Below are 15243 nucleotides of genomic sequence, written 5' to 3'. Positions count from 1 at the left end.
ATGTACAAGTAGGAGGTTAAAATATTCAGAGGATTGATTCGTCTGTTTTGATTTAGGCCTTGTTTAATGAGGCAGGAGGACTAAGAAAATATTCCTACTTGCAGCAGTGGGATTAGGGAGTAGCAGCTCAGGGAAGGAGGGCTGCGCTTTTACACACAAAGACATCTGGGATGTGCCTAAAACAACCACACTCCTCCTCTGCTGCTGCAGCTGGCTGCTGAATAGCATCGGAGCAGTGAAGGGTGGAGGTTTGTTATATGAAGTGATTGTAGTGAGGAGAATTTTGGGTTGATGGTCACTTCCCCTACAAAAAGTTTCTCTTTTGTCCTGGGCTTTGAACCATTCATGAAAACGTTTATTTGTATTGCCGTTAAATTTAAACTGTTCTACTGCTTTTAATCTGGATGCTTAGTGTAAAAAACTAACAACACAGTCAGGTTTCACATTAACAACAGATGTTTCACCATCTTGAAAAAATCTGCAGAGGCTATAGTCCTTGTCGAAGCTGCCATGGATTCAAATGTGACTTAAGCCCTTGCAGCATGCTAGGCGAAAATGGCAAAACAATATACTTCGAACAAAGTAATATATGAATCTTGAGGACCATAAGGACAGTAATTTTCCTTGTATGTTTTACTGCATTCTTGGCTTTAGAGTACATGGCAGCTGAGCTGAGAAACTCAAATACTTTTTTCAAACCTACATTAACAGTAGGATGTTTATTCATTCCTCTTTAGCTTCTTCACTTCATTTTTTTTGCTTGTTTTTTCATTTCAAATGTTTTGTTTTTGGCTGTTTTCTCTAGTTAAAGTCTGAGAATCAAACACACACACATCACTGAAGAACAAACTATGCAACCATAACCTTTTCCAGAAGTTAAATGAGAGGAATTCAATAAGTTCTGATGTATAAGGCCAGGGTTTCCCTCCATGCAAATACCATGACCATATATGGAGAGTGCTGAGCAGCTCTGGGCTGCTGTACAGGAAATGACTGGGTTTGATTTGGGATCAGAAGCGGCACTTTTCCCCTCACTTCTCCCTTCTGTGCCATTCTCCTTCTGCACACCAGGATCCGACACACAGTACACCATGTGTTAGGACCATGTTTCTGCTCTGCACTGTGAGGGAAAGCCATGAGAACAAATGCCTCTCAGCTAAGATAAGAAGCAACTAAAGTCATGAATCACTTAGAAAAATCACACAGCTTTGATGCAAGCAAATGAGTGATTTAAAAAGTTATTAAGCTGACCAGGAACCATGCTGGTTTTCATTAGCTGTAAGCTTTAACCTCTGAAAGTAAAATCTATCTTAAAAACAAGGCAGACTAAACTGTAGGCCGTACTGAATACCACTCCAAGAAATGCCTTAAGTATTACAGAATGTGACATATCAGCCCAGAACAGACCTTTTAAGGCAAGACCCTATGTCTAATAGACCCTTATGTAATAGATTAGCTGTGCCTCCATGTAGGCCTACCTGCTAACTCGACCATATCCCCAACATCATTGCTGCCTTGATGTTTTCCACAGGAGTTAAGACAGTTCTCAGAGGAGTATGGCTTGGCAATAATCACACCACATGTCTTACTGTTACATGGACTGCAAATCTTTTAACACTTAATGTTTTTAGGTAGCCCAATAAGACATTATCTAATTTCTTAGATATTTCAAGTTCAAACTTAATTTCTACCCTCTTCCTTAAAGAAAGTGAAGGAACAGCTGTTGATCAGAGAAAAGAAACTCAGTAGCCAGCAGTGACTGTGTAATGAAAAAGCTTCTGGTGAAAGAGCCAAGGACAAAGTCTTAAGAAATCTAATTTGGTAAACATGTGTCACAAATTAAAGCACAAATTAGGGAAACTTCCATTCATGGCTAAAGTGTGCAAAGGGTTTCAGAAAAGACTCTGCCTTGTTGTGATCATATTTTGATTTCATCACCTACATTCAAAAGGAATTTATTGATGTTTTAATTTGATCAAGACCAGTCTCGTCTGTTCCCCGTCTGTTCCCATGTCTGTGAATAAAACACTTTTTCAAGTTAACACTCTTGTTATATTATTTTTTCTTAGCTTCCCGATTGTATCAAAGGATCCCATTTCTTAACATTCCCTGCTTGAAGCTCTGCTATCAAAAAAGCACATGGTATCTATCTTGAAAAAGGAAAGGCACCAAAAAGTCTGGGGTAGAGATAACCTATCTACAGAAAGTCTGAACCTTCTGCACGTTTCTTTTCTGTTCACTTCTGTCACTTCATTTTGAAATGGAGTGACAGAAGTCTTTTTTCTGAAACATACCAAAACTCTGCTCAAACAAAACAAGAAATGAACACCATGAAATTTACTGAATTACTTTACCTACACGAAACAGAGTGTAAGGACGTATTACTCTCTAAACAGCATTTCCCTCGGTCTCTGCTCCTTATGTCTGCACTCTGTCAACACCACACACTGATGATGCTTTCACACGTGCACAAAACTCCTGAGTGGCATGTGTAAACGCAAACAGCCACATTTTTCACTCCAACTCAAACCCAAAAATGTTCCTGCAAGCCCCCTAGTAAATTATCATCGGGGCGTCAAGGTGAGCCGATGTCCGTACATGGCAGGAAAAATTCAGGAAAATTCACGTGACTTGAGTGGGAGGAGGCGATGCCGCTTATAACCGCTGACCAGCGCACGACCATTGTCAGTATAACCTGTGATGCATGTGATCTCCCTGCATTATAACTGCTTCATTGTTTTCTCTCCTCCAGTATATTCTTCTCCACACTTTTACATCACATAGCATTGATATAAAATCAAAGAAAAAACTGTCATCATTGCGTCAGGTTTTATTGCTTGATCAGCCATTTCTGCCTCGTTCTTTTTTCGTCTGAAGGATAGTCTCCCACTGTGAGGGCGCGTGAACAACGTGAATAAAAAACTGAAAATTTCAGGGACAGCCTGCCAGAATTTTCTTAAAACTTTCAGTAGAGAAAACAGCGTGTGTGTAATCAGGCTAGATGCTGATAAAACTGCTGACTAGGACAGAACAAGATCAAAACTGATGGAAGAAAGAAGCAATAGATGAAGCGATGGCTGTGTGTGTGTCTGTGTGTGTGTGTGTGTGTGTGTGTGTGTGTGTGTGTGTGTGTGTGTGTGTGTGTGTGTGTGTGTGTGTGTGTGTGGTGTCAGATGAGCAATGACCCACTGTGAGAGACAGCCTTTTCCTTATGAGGGATAGGATGCTCATTTAGGTCAAACTGAGCCCACAACACACACACACACACACACACACACACACACACACACACACACCCCAGATGAGGCGAACAGTTGATTAAAGAGTAAATCCTCTCTAAATTATACAAACTGTAGATACAAAATGTACCACTGACCACAAACATATCTCAACAGCATACAGAGGAGGAAAAAGAAAGCATCCTATACTTCAGCTGCATGCAGTCTGATGAGAAATATTTGTAGTATTTGTTTTGATGTAGAGGAATGTGTTAAATTCAACCTCGAATTTCAAATACTGAAAATCCTCTTTTGCTATCTTTTGAATAAAATGGTGTCATTTATTTTCCTCTCACCAACTTTCTGTAGTTATAATATGACAATTCCAACAGAGATCCCCACAATAACTTTCACCATTTCATTGTGTTGATTAAAAGCTGTAGATTCAGTAGATTCACCTGCTGAACTGCTTAAAAACATCGCTGTGATATCACTTTGGCCAACAGCTGACTTAATAATAATTGTAAATAGTTGCCTTATTCTATGTGAAGTTCATTGTGAACAACATTTTTGTTGTGATTTTCGAAACAAAAACTAGATTTAAAACTTTAATTTGGATTGACAACATAACCTTTTTGCTGCCTTTTGCCCTGTCATCTTCGGAAAACGAGATTAAAATTCATGCACAATGACTGGGATACTAACTATATACGTCTTACAATGATTGTCAGGTCTTTTTCATTTTTAACTCAAATGGCTCAAATGCCAGTTTAGGAAGCTACTTCCAAACAATAAGCAGAGCAGCATAGTAGCCAGTGCAGTCTTCTTATTAGCCGACACTCATCCGACTTTTTCAAAGAAAACATGTCTAACATCTGTCTGGTAACAAGAATTTCCTCTTAGAGACTTGCAGCCTTAGTTCCTGGAAATGTGGCCTTCACTGGATATTTGAAAAATATGGAAAATGTGAGTAATATGACTTTAATGTTGTCTTGTAAATGATACAAACCAGCATTAACAGCAGGAGATAGAAAGGGAGCAGAAACCCGGAGCTCACTTGGCATCATAAATTGACAGTTGACAGTGGTCACTAGCATGTATAAATAATGCAGAGCGACCAGCCTCTTCTCTGTTTCCATGTCTAGATTTCTCACTCTATTATGGATCTGAGCTGCTTGAGGTGACATTCAGGGAAAGGCTGAAAAGAAATATATTCATCTGCTGGGATCTGGTAACATGAGCACTGACTGGCTGTGATGATGTTATAATACTGTGGCTGCAGGGCAGGGTTGAACGCAGTCCCTCCCAGAGACTGAGGACATAATGATCAAGTGTAAACAGATACCGTTTGACTTTTAACACATCTCAGACTGAACAACACAAAGTTTTAGCTTTACAGATGCAGCATTTTACCATGGAAAGTTGAGAGCTTCTTATTCCGAGCATCTCAAATTGAATCAGCAATAAGACTGCTAATAAAAGTTTATATCAAAGACTGGGTGGTTCGGATGGAATTCAGCTGTAATTCAAGACAAGACACATGTCACCATGCTGCTTCAGTAGTGGTTGAATGTAAACAAACCAGCTGCAGTGGAAAGTCATTCATAGCCATGCTTTATGCTACAAACAAATCCATTTTAGAAGCAAATTTAAATCACTTTTCCAAGCCATAACTTAAGCTCTGCAGAGTGCATCACATGTAACAACAAGGCAAAAGTGGGTTTGGTAAAATGCCATAAAAACAAGGCAGGGCTGTGTGTCCTGCAGCTGATTAATTATTCCTAAAAAAAAGAGAACAAAGAGAATCAGACTTCCAGCATGTCAGAAAACTATCTCTGAAAAAAAAACACCAAATTATGGTTGTGTGTCAACGGTGTTTGGGTCCTGAGTACAGTGCTGACAACAGTCAAAGGTGCCTCTCATTTCTGTGAGACAGGTCACTGAAGGCCAGACAGGTCAGAACTATGCTTTCACCTTACAGCAAGAATGTACTTCCTGGCACACAGAGGGTTTGGTAAACAACACTTGTTTCCAAGCTAATTTCTAGGTTTCTATGGGAGGCAAGGACACGAAGGAATGACAAATTGTTAATCTGTAAGTGAAACTATATAATCTTTCGACTGCATACTGTATGACTGAGACAAAGGGACAATAAGCTTAAGGGGTGTGGTGCATTTATATGATGACTTAGAGTTTAAAGACATTGACTTCATCAGCTCCACCAGTTTCAACACAATTATAAAGTAGCCAAAAGAAAGGCTGAGCTGTTAAACTCATGCACTCACAGCACAGAAATAAACAGGACCGCCCTGCACTCGCTGATGATGCAGACTGTAACTGAAGAGCACTTCTAAAAGAGACTAACAAAAGAGAGAAAAAATAATGGATGTGTGTGATCACGTGTACACCCTTTGTATCAAAAACAGCCAAAAAATATATTCTTTGATAAAATTATTGGATTGAAAAATTAAAAAGAGAGGCTCAGAAATCTTGACAAAATATGAAAAGAGCAAAAAGACACTTAAACAACAATCCAAAAAACAAGATAGGTATTCAAAGTGAACTAAAAAAACAAGTGCAATATATTTGCAACGTAGCTGCCAGGGCTGTGCTCAAAAAATGGATATGGCAATATATCGTCATGTGCTCCTTGCAAATATATGTATCGATGCAGATGTTACAGAATCGATACGGCTGCAAAGCTTTGATGACAGTTTTGAAAGACAATTGGCCTATGGTTAAGTTCACAATAAAACCATAACCATCGCTCTGGGATAAAAATATTTGAATGTATTTCTAGGACCTATGAAGACCTGAATTTGAGTGTTTTAAGTTGTAGGATCCTTAATATGCCTCTGCTGTTATTCTCAACAATAAAGAACATCTGTTGTAGTGAATTCTGTCTAGCTCATGGTCATTATCCAAAATCAATCAATATCACGTTATGTATCGTATCATTGTGGGAAATGCTCAGCCCTAGTAGCTGCTCACATGCATGATAAGAGACAATATTTCTCATTTTGACATTTTGTAAAGTAAACAGTTAATTCAAGGGCTGTTAAACCTCACATAGATCAATATTTGTTTGCTGCAGAGTCAAACACACCAGGAGTCATTATGCCCTGCTCTCATGTTATATCATTTTAAGGTCAACTTTTATTTTTAACAGGTAGAGTGCATATAATTATGAGGTTTACAGGTCAAGGGGTCCAAGATGCAAATGGTAACATATTTTCATTTCAGAAATGTGTTAAGCTTTTATAAGTTGGAACAGTTGTTACAGTAGTAATGATAACAATATTTCATCAACTCTTTAAAAAGTCTACAACTGGAATGAAGGCTTTACTTCTGCTGGTAGTGGACAAAAGGACAAAAGCAGCCAAAGCCAACCCTTCTCATTTCCAAGTCAATATTTGTTTAGGCCTGGTAGTCATATTCTTATCACAACAAGAATAATCCACATGGGGAATCAAGTGAATATAAAACATTAATAGGCTGGCCCCTATTAATATCTTTGCTCCTAAAAGGTGCATGACATGAAGGACACAATGAATAAACACGACAAAATGCATGCAGTTCTTGCCTTTTAATGACAGCTACGTTTATTATTTCTTAATGTCCCTTCCTTGTTGACTAGTGTGTACACTATCATAACATAACATCCTGCAGGTATAGTGAGCATATGTATGACATACACATTAATCTACTGTTTCTGAATGAAAATAACCTGAAGAGCACACTCTTGTTATTCTCGATCACTGCATGATTCCTCTGTTAGCAATGCACTGACTCAGCCCTGCCAGGGGATGTGTGCCAAAAAAGACATCTAATTCAAAACAGCCAATTTTGACTGTTTCTAGTCAGCTGGTTCATTTATTTATGGAGGAAAATATCAGCTTATACGCTTTCTTAAAGCTTTTCCATTCATGTTGTTGTATGTTTGCTGATGTTAAATGCAGCGAACGGCTACAAAAGAAAAACTACTTTTAGTTTGACTTAAATATCTCTTTGCATTACAAAACAGCCTGTTGCTCCCTCAAATAAAACAATCACACTCCTTTCTTTGGGAAAGTTCAATTCCATTCTGTGTATCTCTGCAGAAGGTTAAACAATAACTATCTGCATGCCAGACCTTGGCCTAGTGAAACCACTTGAAGATGAATTTCCATTGAGTGGAGTGAGAGGCCCCAAAACTGGCTCATGGGCTGACTTCTGGCTTGAATATGATGATGGGAAACTATCAGAGCAGGTAACCGGAGCACAGCTTAAGAGTCTGACCTTGTTCTTCTGTCCACCGAGCAGGAAGTAATACATGCAAATGTGAGGCTATAACACAAACAGACTACAATAAATAAGCATAAAAGGACATTACCCTGTTCAGAGCGGAGGATTATGTTGACACAGAGAAGAGCATTTATAACATTTATCCTGTGCTTTATTATGTTACCTGTATACAGGGAAAGAGAAGCATGTTTGTGCATTAGGTTGAAAAGAAACGACTAATTAATGATAACAATATTTCATCAACTCTTTAAAAAGTCTACAACTGGAACGAAGGCTTCACTTCTGCTAGCATGGCGAGTATGTCTGTTCTTTGTACTTCGATTAGTCGAGAAATTAAGAACTGCTATACTGCTGTTTTCTGAGACCACCAGGCTAGCTTCCACTGTAGTGACAGTTGTAAATGAGCTGAATGCTTATGTCATCATACTGAAATGATCCCAACAATTGTGCTAACTTGCTGATGTTAAAGGCACATAATGTTTATCATGCTAGCCATTTCAGTTTTGCATGTTAACATGCAAATATTTGTTCTACTTGACATTGTTTTTTAAGCTTGTTCAGCAACTTGGTAAAGAGCATTTGTTGAAATGTGCTATATAAAGAAACACCGACTTTGTTTGATTGTCATTAGTTTTGCAGAAACATATGACCCAAGATTTGCGAAGATAATTTTTGATCTGAAGATGAAGCTAGGGTTCATTCTGAGGGGTAGCATCATGAATGCATGCAGATTGAATGGCAATACAATCACAAAGTTATAGAGACACTTTAGTCTCTATAACGTCTAGGGGTGCAACTGATCACAACATTCCTGACATGATTCGTTTTGGGTCAAAGATTTTTCCAGCAGGTCTGATTGTTTTTCACGTTAAGATTGATGGTTGTCACAATGAATTCATCAGCTGCTACATGCATGATAAACGCAAAAACAGTGAATGTGAACTGAGAAAAGTCATCAAGCTGGTAAAAAAAACCTATTTATAAATTGGATTTTCTTCCAGTTTCTACAGTGGATCTCCATGGCATCTCCTCACATTACTTACAGTATAGCTGCCTTATAGCTGCACAGGAATTTAGCGGAAGAACATTTATTTTACACATTGATGATACATTTTCCATCGATACTTAGAACCCATGTGGTCCGAACTGAGAGGTGATCCGAACAGATCACTGTTGCGCCACTGCTCAAAAACTGTTATTCAGCCTATGTGGGATGAAATTTGCACCCCATGATAACTTTAAATGAATACAGTTGTGTAGTCACTGGGCAGAAAGGGAAAAGTTGAGTTAGTCTCTGTGAAGTTATAACTCTCTGACAGTTGTTTTGTGTAGACCAATGGCCTTTGGTCAGCTAAAGAAGCTGCATCCTCTCTGCATCATCTGCAGTGAAAACATGGTGAATCAGACTAAAGAATAAAAACAACAGCAGATTTAAAAGACAAGTACAATGAAAGGGTTCCTACACGCCTCCTTCTTGGCAATCACTTTGAAAACAAGGCTAAGGCACACAGTCAAACTGTGCAGCAGCAGCTACACACCACTCTTGCCACAGGAGGGTTAGCACACAGTGCTCAGGGGAAGCAGTAAACAAACTGAGTCACCAGGAGAGAAAACCGCTTAATGCACTTAGCCTCACCACTTCCAGGATTCAAAATATCATGTTTCACAGTTACAAGAATACTAAAAGTCCGGAGTCAACACTAGACAAGTTAATGATGATGCATTAAAATGAATTTTATCAAACACAGTCAGCAATGATAATGTCCCCTCCTCATGTTGGTGAATTGAATAAAGCTTGTCTTATGTTTCATCTATGAAAATGATACGTAAACCAAGGTTTATGCACATATCATCTAAAATGTCAGCGCAACTGCTCAGCAACTATGTTTGATATACAAAGAGATCATTCAATAGTTTTTTGTGATTTAATCGATATTTCATCACTGGATCCTGGAAAACTAGCACCACATGCATGTAATAAATTCAACGATTAAGTAATAAAAACAATGGATATGTTGCATTCATATACTGATAACAAGATTTTCAAAAATAAGTAAAACTAGATTTGGCTCAAGGGTCATTCACAATGTGTAACAAACAAGTGCAACAGTTTAATAAGTCAGCACTTATGAGGTCGCTCATCATCACAAACAAAACAGTGAAAACCCAGTCAGAGCTCTGTAACAGAGACGTATGGAGCTGATCAGAAGTGTGTGAACGTAATGAACCACAGCGACAAGTCTAACGAGTTCCCCAGGTCCTCAGAATGGGTGTTCGTCCTGTTTTCATAGAGACGGCTTGAATTCCTGAGCAAATCTCTACTGCAGTCATCGGTTTGAAAATGGAGCGCTGAGGGAGAGGGGGGTTACTCAGTATGCACCTCCCTGTACGAGAAACTAATGCAAACCATCTGCTGTCATACCAACTCGCTATTCAGCATCTGGCAGAGAAGGAACCAGTGAGCAATGCTGGTGTCTGCTGTCCTAGACAGTGAGCATGGAAACCAAATAAAACTACAATAGGGTTTCTTTTATTCGTACCAAACTTGTCTCTTATGGTTAGATTTGAAGTTTTATTCTTCATCAGCATTATACACACATCTGGTATATCAGGAGAGGATTTTCTGCGTATATTTAAAGAAATATACAAGTAATAAAACAGCACTCAAACTTTCAACTTGATAAAGTGTGAAAGTGATACATTCTTAAAATCTGGATTAAAGCAAGAATGTTTCAAGACTTTTTTGCTGATTATTTTCAGTCATGGCTCAATAATGCTGACTGCATATTACGGAACTTTTTCCTTTGGGTTTGTCTCTGGGCAACCCGACCTACAGGTTCAATACAACATGGTGGGTGGAAGAACCTAACAGGTTTCAGTCCTACCTGTTTTCATTAGACACTGTGTGTATCTGAAGAATGCAACAGGTTGATGACATGGTGGGTAAAGCATAATGTACACTGACTAGGTATTATTCAAGAGGGTCCTAATTTAAACCTATTCTGTTGTCTAAATGTGTTTTCTAAATGCAAAATAGAATTATATTTGTGTTATCATGACATGTAACAACACATATTGTAAATAATGTTTTCTAAAAATAACAAAGGAGCAGACTTTTGTTTAAACTAAAAACTAAAAAGTGGCATCACATCAGCTGTAGTTATATCTTAAAAGAAAAAGTGTGAAACAAGCCACAAAGGACTGTGGCTTGAAGAGTTGTTACCAATACAACAACAACAAGGCCACACAGCAGCCTCCATAACTTAGCTCTAGGCGTGTCTGCTGCAAGGAAGACATTCAGTAACCAGGAAAAACCTGTCTGGATGTTATGCATACACACACAACAAGATGCACACAATCCACCTGTCACATGCTCTCTGGCATCCTTGTCTTCCTCCCAGACAAACCGGTTTCAAGAAGAAGCTGTCGCTAAAGAATCTAACTAATGATTTTAAGGGAAATTATACCTGTGGGTGTCACTCAGACTAGTCAAAATCAGAAGCTTTGAATCAGTGCTTTCTAATGACTTTCACTTCAGTGCATAAGAGGCGTTAAGAGGCTGTGAGGATGAGGAAAAAGAGAATCAGAGTCAGGCCGACTAGTTTGATGAAAAATATGGACATGGATATTTTCTGAAAATATGCCTGAAATATATAATGAAATATTGAAAAATGACACATGGAAAGTAGCATTTCTTATTTTCTTACAACAAAAACAAAACGATAGCCTAAGTGAAGTAAAGTGTAGTAAAGTTAAGTCAAAAGTTGTTTGAGGATTTGGTGAAGGGAAGGATTGTGAAGAGAAAGCAATGACAGAACTGTCATTTATAGATATAGTCTACTAAAATAAGTTGTTGTGACTAGGCTATTCAAACATATTAATGTTATGTTTACACTGTTTTTCACAATCGCTTTAACAAGTATTACAACTATTGAGCCAGACAGGCAATACTAAATGAATACATGTAGGCCTAATATATATTCGCTGAATTAACGTGTGATAATATCAAGTGTAAAGAGACTATCACTCACCATCCTCTGCCTTCAACTCAACACTCGCAGTTTTCTCTGACGTATTCCCGAGATCCAATATTGGTGCGAACCTCAGCGAAGTTCACGCTGTTATCAAAACTCCAGTTTTTAAACCTACAACCGGAGGAGGCGAGAATCCAAGTAACGGAAAATATTCCCGAGAAAGTTCTGAAAGCATGGATGCTGCCCTTCAGCGTTGTCCTCGGTCCATATTGCAGAGCAGACTGAGGTAAGTCCCACACTGACGGCAGGTAGGCTGCAGTGTTCAACACAGAGCTGGGCTGTTCAGTGATTAACAGAGGGAGCAAAGCCCTCAAACTCCACACTAAACCATAACACAGGAAACTGAGGACGTCCAATCAAGGAGCGCTGAACGCGGAATATGTTTAAATATTCATTAGATACGAGGAGCCGATCAACTGAGCATGCGCATCTTTCTGTGGGACTTCCTCACTACAGACTCAAATACAGGTGGTCACTGGTCCGAAAATAGTAATAGCCTACTAGTCAGCATTATCCTATACCAATCACATGCCCTAACTTTTTACTTTCTACCAGCTTCTGTCTAAAGACTGTTGTTGGTCAAGTTTAGAAAAACCTAAAAATACAAGCTATTTTATTCATTAGTTTACTCTGTTTACATTTCTCATGTTTATGTCATTATTTATCATTTACAGAAACATGTGTCAAAAAGACTTGTAATTAAAAATACGAGTTAAATAATTGTAAATAGTAAAATCATTATTTTAGAGGGGAGTAACATACTGATTGAGTCAAAATAATTTGAACTATACACAAGGGGTATGTAGGTTCAATAGCACCGGTGTAAATCCAGCAAATGATCATTTTAGTCTCCAGTTTTTGCACTGTAATTCTGTTCCACACCCTTCTCTGACAAATACAATTGCAGCTCAATGAGCTTTGAGAGATCTCTTTGAAATGCAAGGGTGGAACTGGCATCAATTTCTCACAACCAGTCACCAGCCAGACTGAGGCTTGCCTTCAAATGATGTTGGGCAGTGAGCCTCTTTGATAGGGTGTAACCTGTCTAACATGCCACCTCTGTACACGCAGCAGAGATGCAGTATGTGCCTGCTGTATGTGTGTGTGTGTGTGTGTGTGTGTGTGTGTGTGTATTCTTATAAGTAGTATTTTGAAACTACTGAAGATATTAGATGGTTATTAAATCATCAGTGTCATGCACAAATAAGCTGTTATCCTGCTTGACTTATCAGACAATATAATTCCTAGCTTTGGTGATGCTTTCGGCGCAGTGATTTGTCACCACCTAGTGAACATTGTAAGACAGCAGGCATTTTCAATTTTCAAGAGCATTATGAAAAATCTGCAGAGCTCCAACAGAGTCTCTTTGTAGGAATAAGCACTCATGCAAAAAGTATGCATATTTTGTACACAGCCTATAAGTATTTACTTACAATATACTGTCATACTCTCTTCTTCTCCATGGCATGCAAGAAATACTGTGTAATTTAGGCATACAAGGTTATATCATAATGCTTGATTACAACATGATACAGGTCAATCAGATGACCTGTATAAAGCAGTACCTGTTACACTCTTGTTACAGATCAATTGTATATTTAATTATTTTTCAGTAGTTTTGAATAAAAATTGAGATGGGATTTATTTGAAAAGCTGCATTTGATTTTAAAAGCATGAACTGGGCATGTAAATTGGCACTGAGCGATATAATGAAGTAAGGAAAGTGAAAATCGAATTAATGTTTCAGGAGGGTGAGATGTTCCGATGTAATACTTCTTCATATCACTTCAGAACTGTCATTTCATTCCTGTTCTCCATACCCTTCATCTGTCCATCACCTGTCCCTGCCTGCACACCTGCTCCTAATTAACTCATCATGTCAGAATAAAGGCCTGCCACTGTCTCCTCTGACAGGTCACCTGACTATAAACCTGCCTTTGATCCAGAGGAAGTATTTTTTTTTCTACCATTGTCTTTTGCCACTTTTAGTTAGCCTTCTAATACTGTTGCCTTACAATGATGACAATCACAACACAGGGGGAAAATAATAGTATTCAAGAAACATTGGTGCAGAAGCTAAGCTTCCTATGGTATGGCCTATTTGAACAGAGTAATCCTGTGTTTGAGAATTAGCTCATGACTTGAGTATTTGCTGTGCAGTAAAGAATGTTACCACCTGAATACAAAGATAATATAACATCAATGCTTTAATCATTTTGGTAACGCAAGATGAATGAGATAAACAGAGAATCCATCACATCTCTATTTCAATAGTTTGATAGTCTTTGATTAAGATGATGATTCATTTGTTCCAGACTGTGTAATCCACAAGAAACATATTTGTTAGCTGATGAGCACATGTTGTAATGTCAACTGGCAATAACTTGTTTAAACTCTCTGTAAAAGTTAAACTAAAATCATAAAGATTTAGAATAGAATAGAATTACTTTATTGATCCCAAACTGGGAAATTGTGGCGTTAAAGCAGCAGGTTATCCAACACACAATATGAGTAAAAAACACAATGTTAGCAAATCTAAACACAATATAATATTAAATACAAAGTAAATAAGTACTAAAAATATCAAAACTAAGAATGTGAATATATACAACCAGGATTTAACTAAGCATTACTAGTCTTAAATAGGAAGATTAAATATGGAAGATTGAATGTAAATGTGCAAAAACAGAGTTGTAAATGGACAGTATTGACATAAGTTAAAGTGCATGAGTGTAAACATATAATAAGCAGAAACTATACAATATAATGGCGAGTAGACAGACAAATGAAGTGAACATGAGTGCAGGGATAATTTGTAAATTTAACATATGCAGATTACAGTAAGGAGAGAGAGATATTATCATGATAACATTTGTGTATAAGTTAACTACAGAGTCTTGCTTATTGATAGTAATGACTTTCATTTAAGGGTGTTGCCAAATAAATTTGAATAAAGCCCACGCTGATAACAATAGGCTACTGTACACAATTCAGTTGGTGACTGTGTAATCTTTATGGTGTTTGAGTAGTTTGTGTTTTTATTTCGAGGAGCTTTGTAATTTCCTGCATGCCTTATTTTCCCTCAGCAGGCTACGTCCCAAAGTTTTGAGAGTAGCCTAATTAAACAATAGTGCCACCTAGTGCACGACATATTGTAATTCTGTTGAAAGTCTTAACTAAAACATAATATTACATGAATGATACGTTGTTCGTTATGACGTGAAGATCGGTGAAATATAAAACAAGAATTCAACAAGAATTTTTAAATCTTGTTTGAGCAAATAGGTCAAGTTGTTATTGAATCTGAATAGTGCTAGAGACTAAATCATGACTCTAATTCATAAGCAAAGCCAAGGCACTTGTTTTTTTTTTTTTTTTAGACATTGCCTATATTTAATGACGGATAAATAACTATTTAAGAAGATACATCGTAGGCCTATATGTTTGATAACTATTAGACCTAATTCGTCCACTGTCGAAAACTACATTGATGTGTAAATTCTGATTGAGTCAAACAAAGTGGCATTATTGGACAAACTGTCAATGAAATACGCAATAAAAGTATTATTTATAATGGATGTGTTCATCCAACAAACAAGTGTGTTTTATTGAATAAAGTAAGTGCAGAAAGAGACAAGCCCACAAACCACAAACCTTATTTTTAAGTCGATGTCTCTTGGGACTTGTAGTCCATGAGTGGGTACACT

The 15243-nt window shown here is 37.8% G+C and overlaps 1 protein-coding gene across 2 annotated transcripts in view; it reads right to left on the bottom strand.

The window, feature by feature from the left end:
- The window catches only part of myo1ea (myosin IEa), a 45377-nt gene extending 33538 nt beyond the window's left edge, over positions 1-11839 (bottom strand). The window contains exon 1 of one of the 2 annotated variants that reach the window (XM_020626060.3): positions 11534-11839. In XM_020626060.3, the coding sequence (XP_020481716.2) occupies positions 11534-11536 (3 nt within the window). In that variant the 5' untranslated portion in view covers positions 11537-11839. The remainder of the gene's footprint in view (positions 1-11533) is intronic. The other variant, XM_020626053.3, reaches the window with a different exon arrangement.
- Positions 11840-15243: the final 3404 nt, after the last annotated feature.

This window comes from Labrus bergylta, chromosome 3 (assembly GCF_963930695.1).
Source record: "Labrus bergylta chromosome 3, fLabBer1.1, whole genome shotgun sequence".
NCBI classification, from domain to species: Eukaryota; Metazoa; Chordata; class Actinopteri; order Labriformes; family Labridae; genus Labrus; species Labrus bergylta.
The sequence above is the reverse complement of the archived record's forward strand: the minus strand, read 5'-3'. Positions and strand labels throughout refer to the sequence as shown.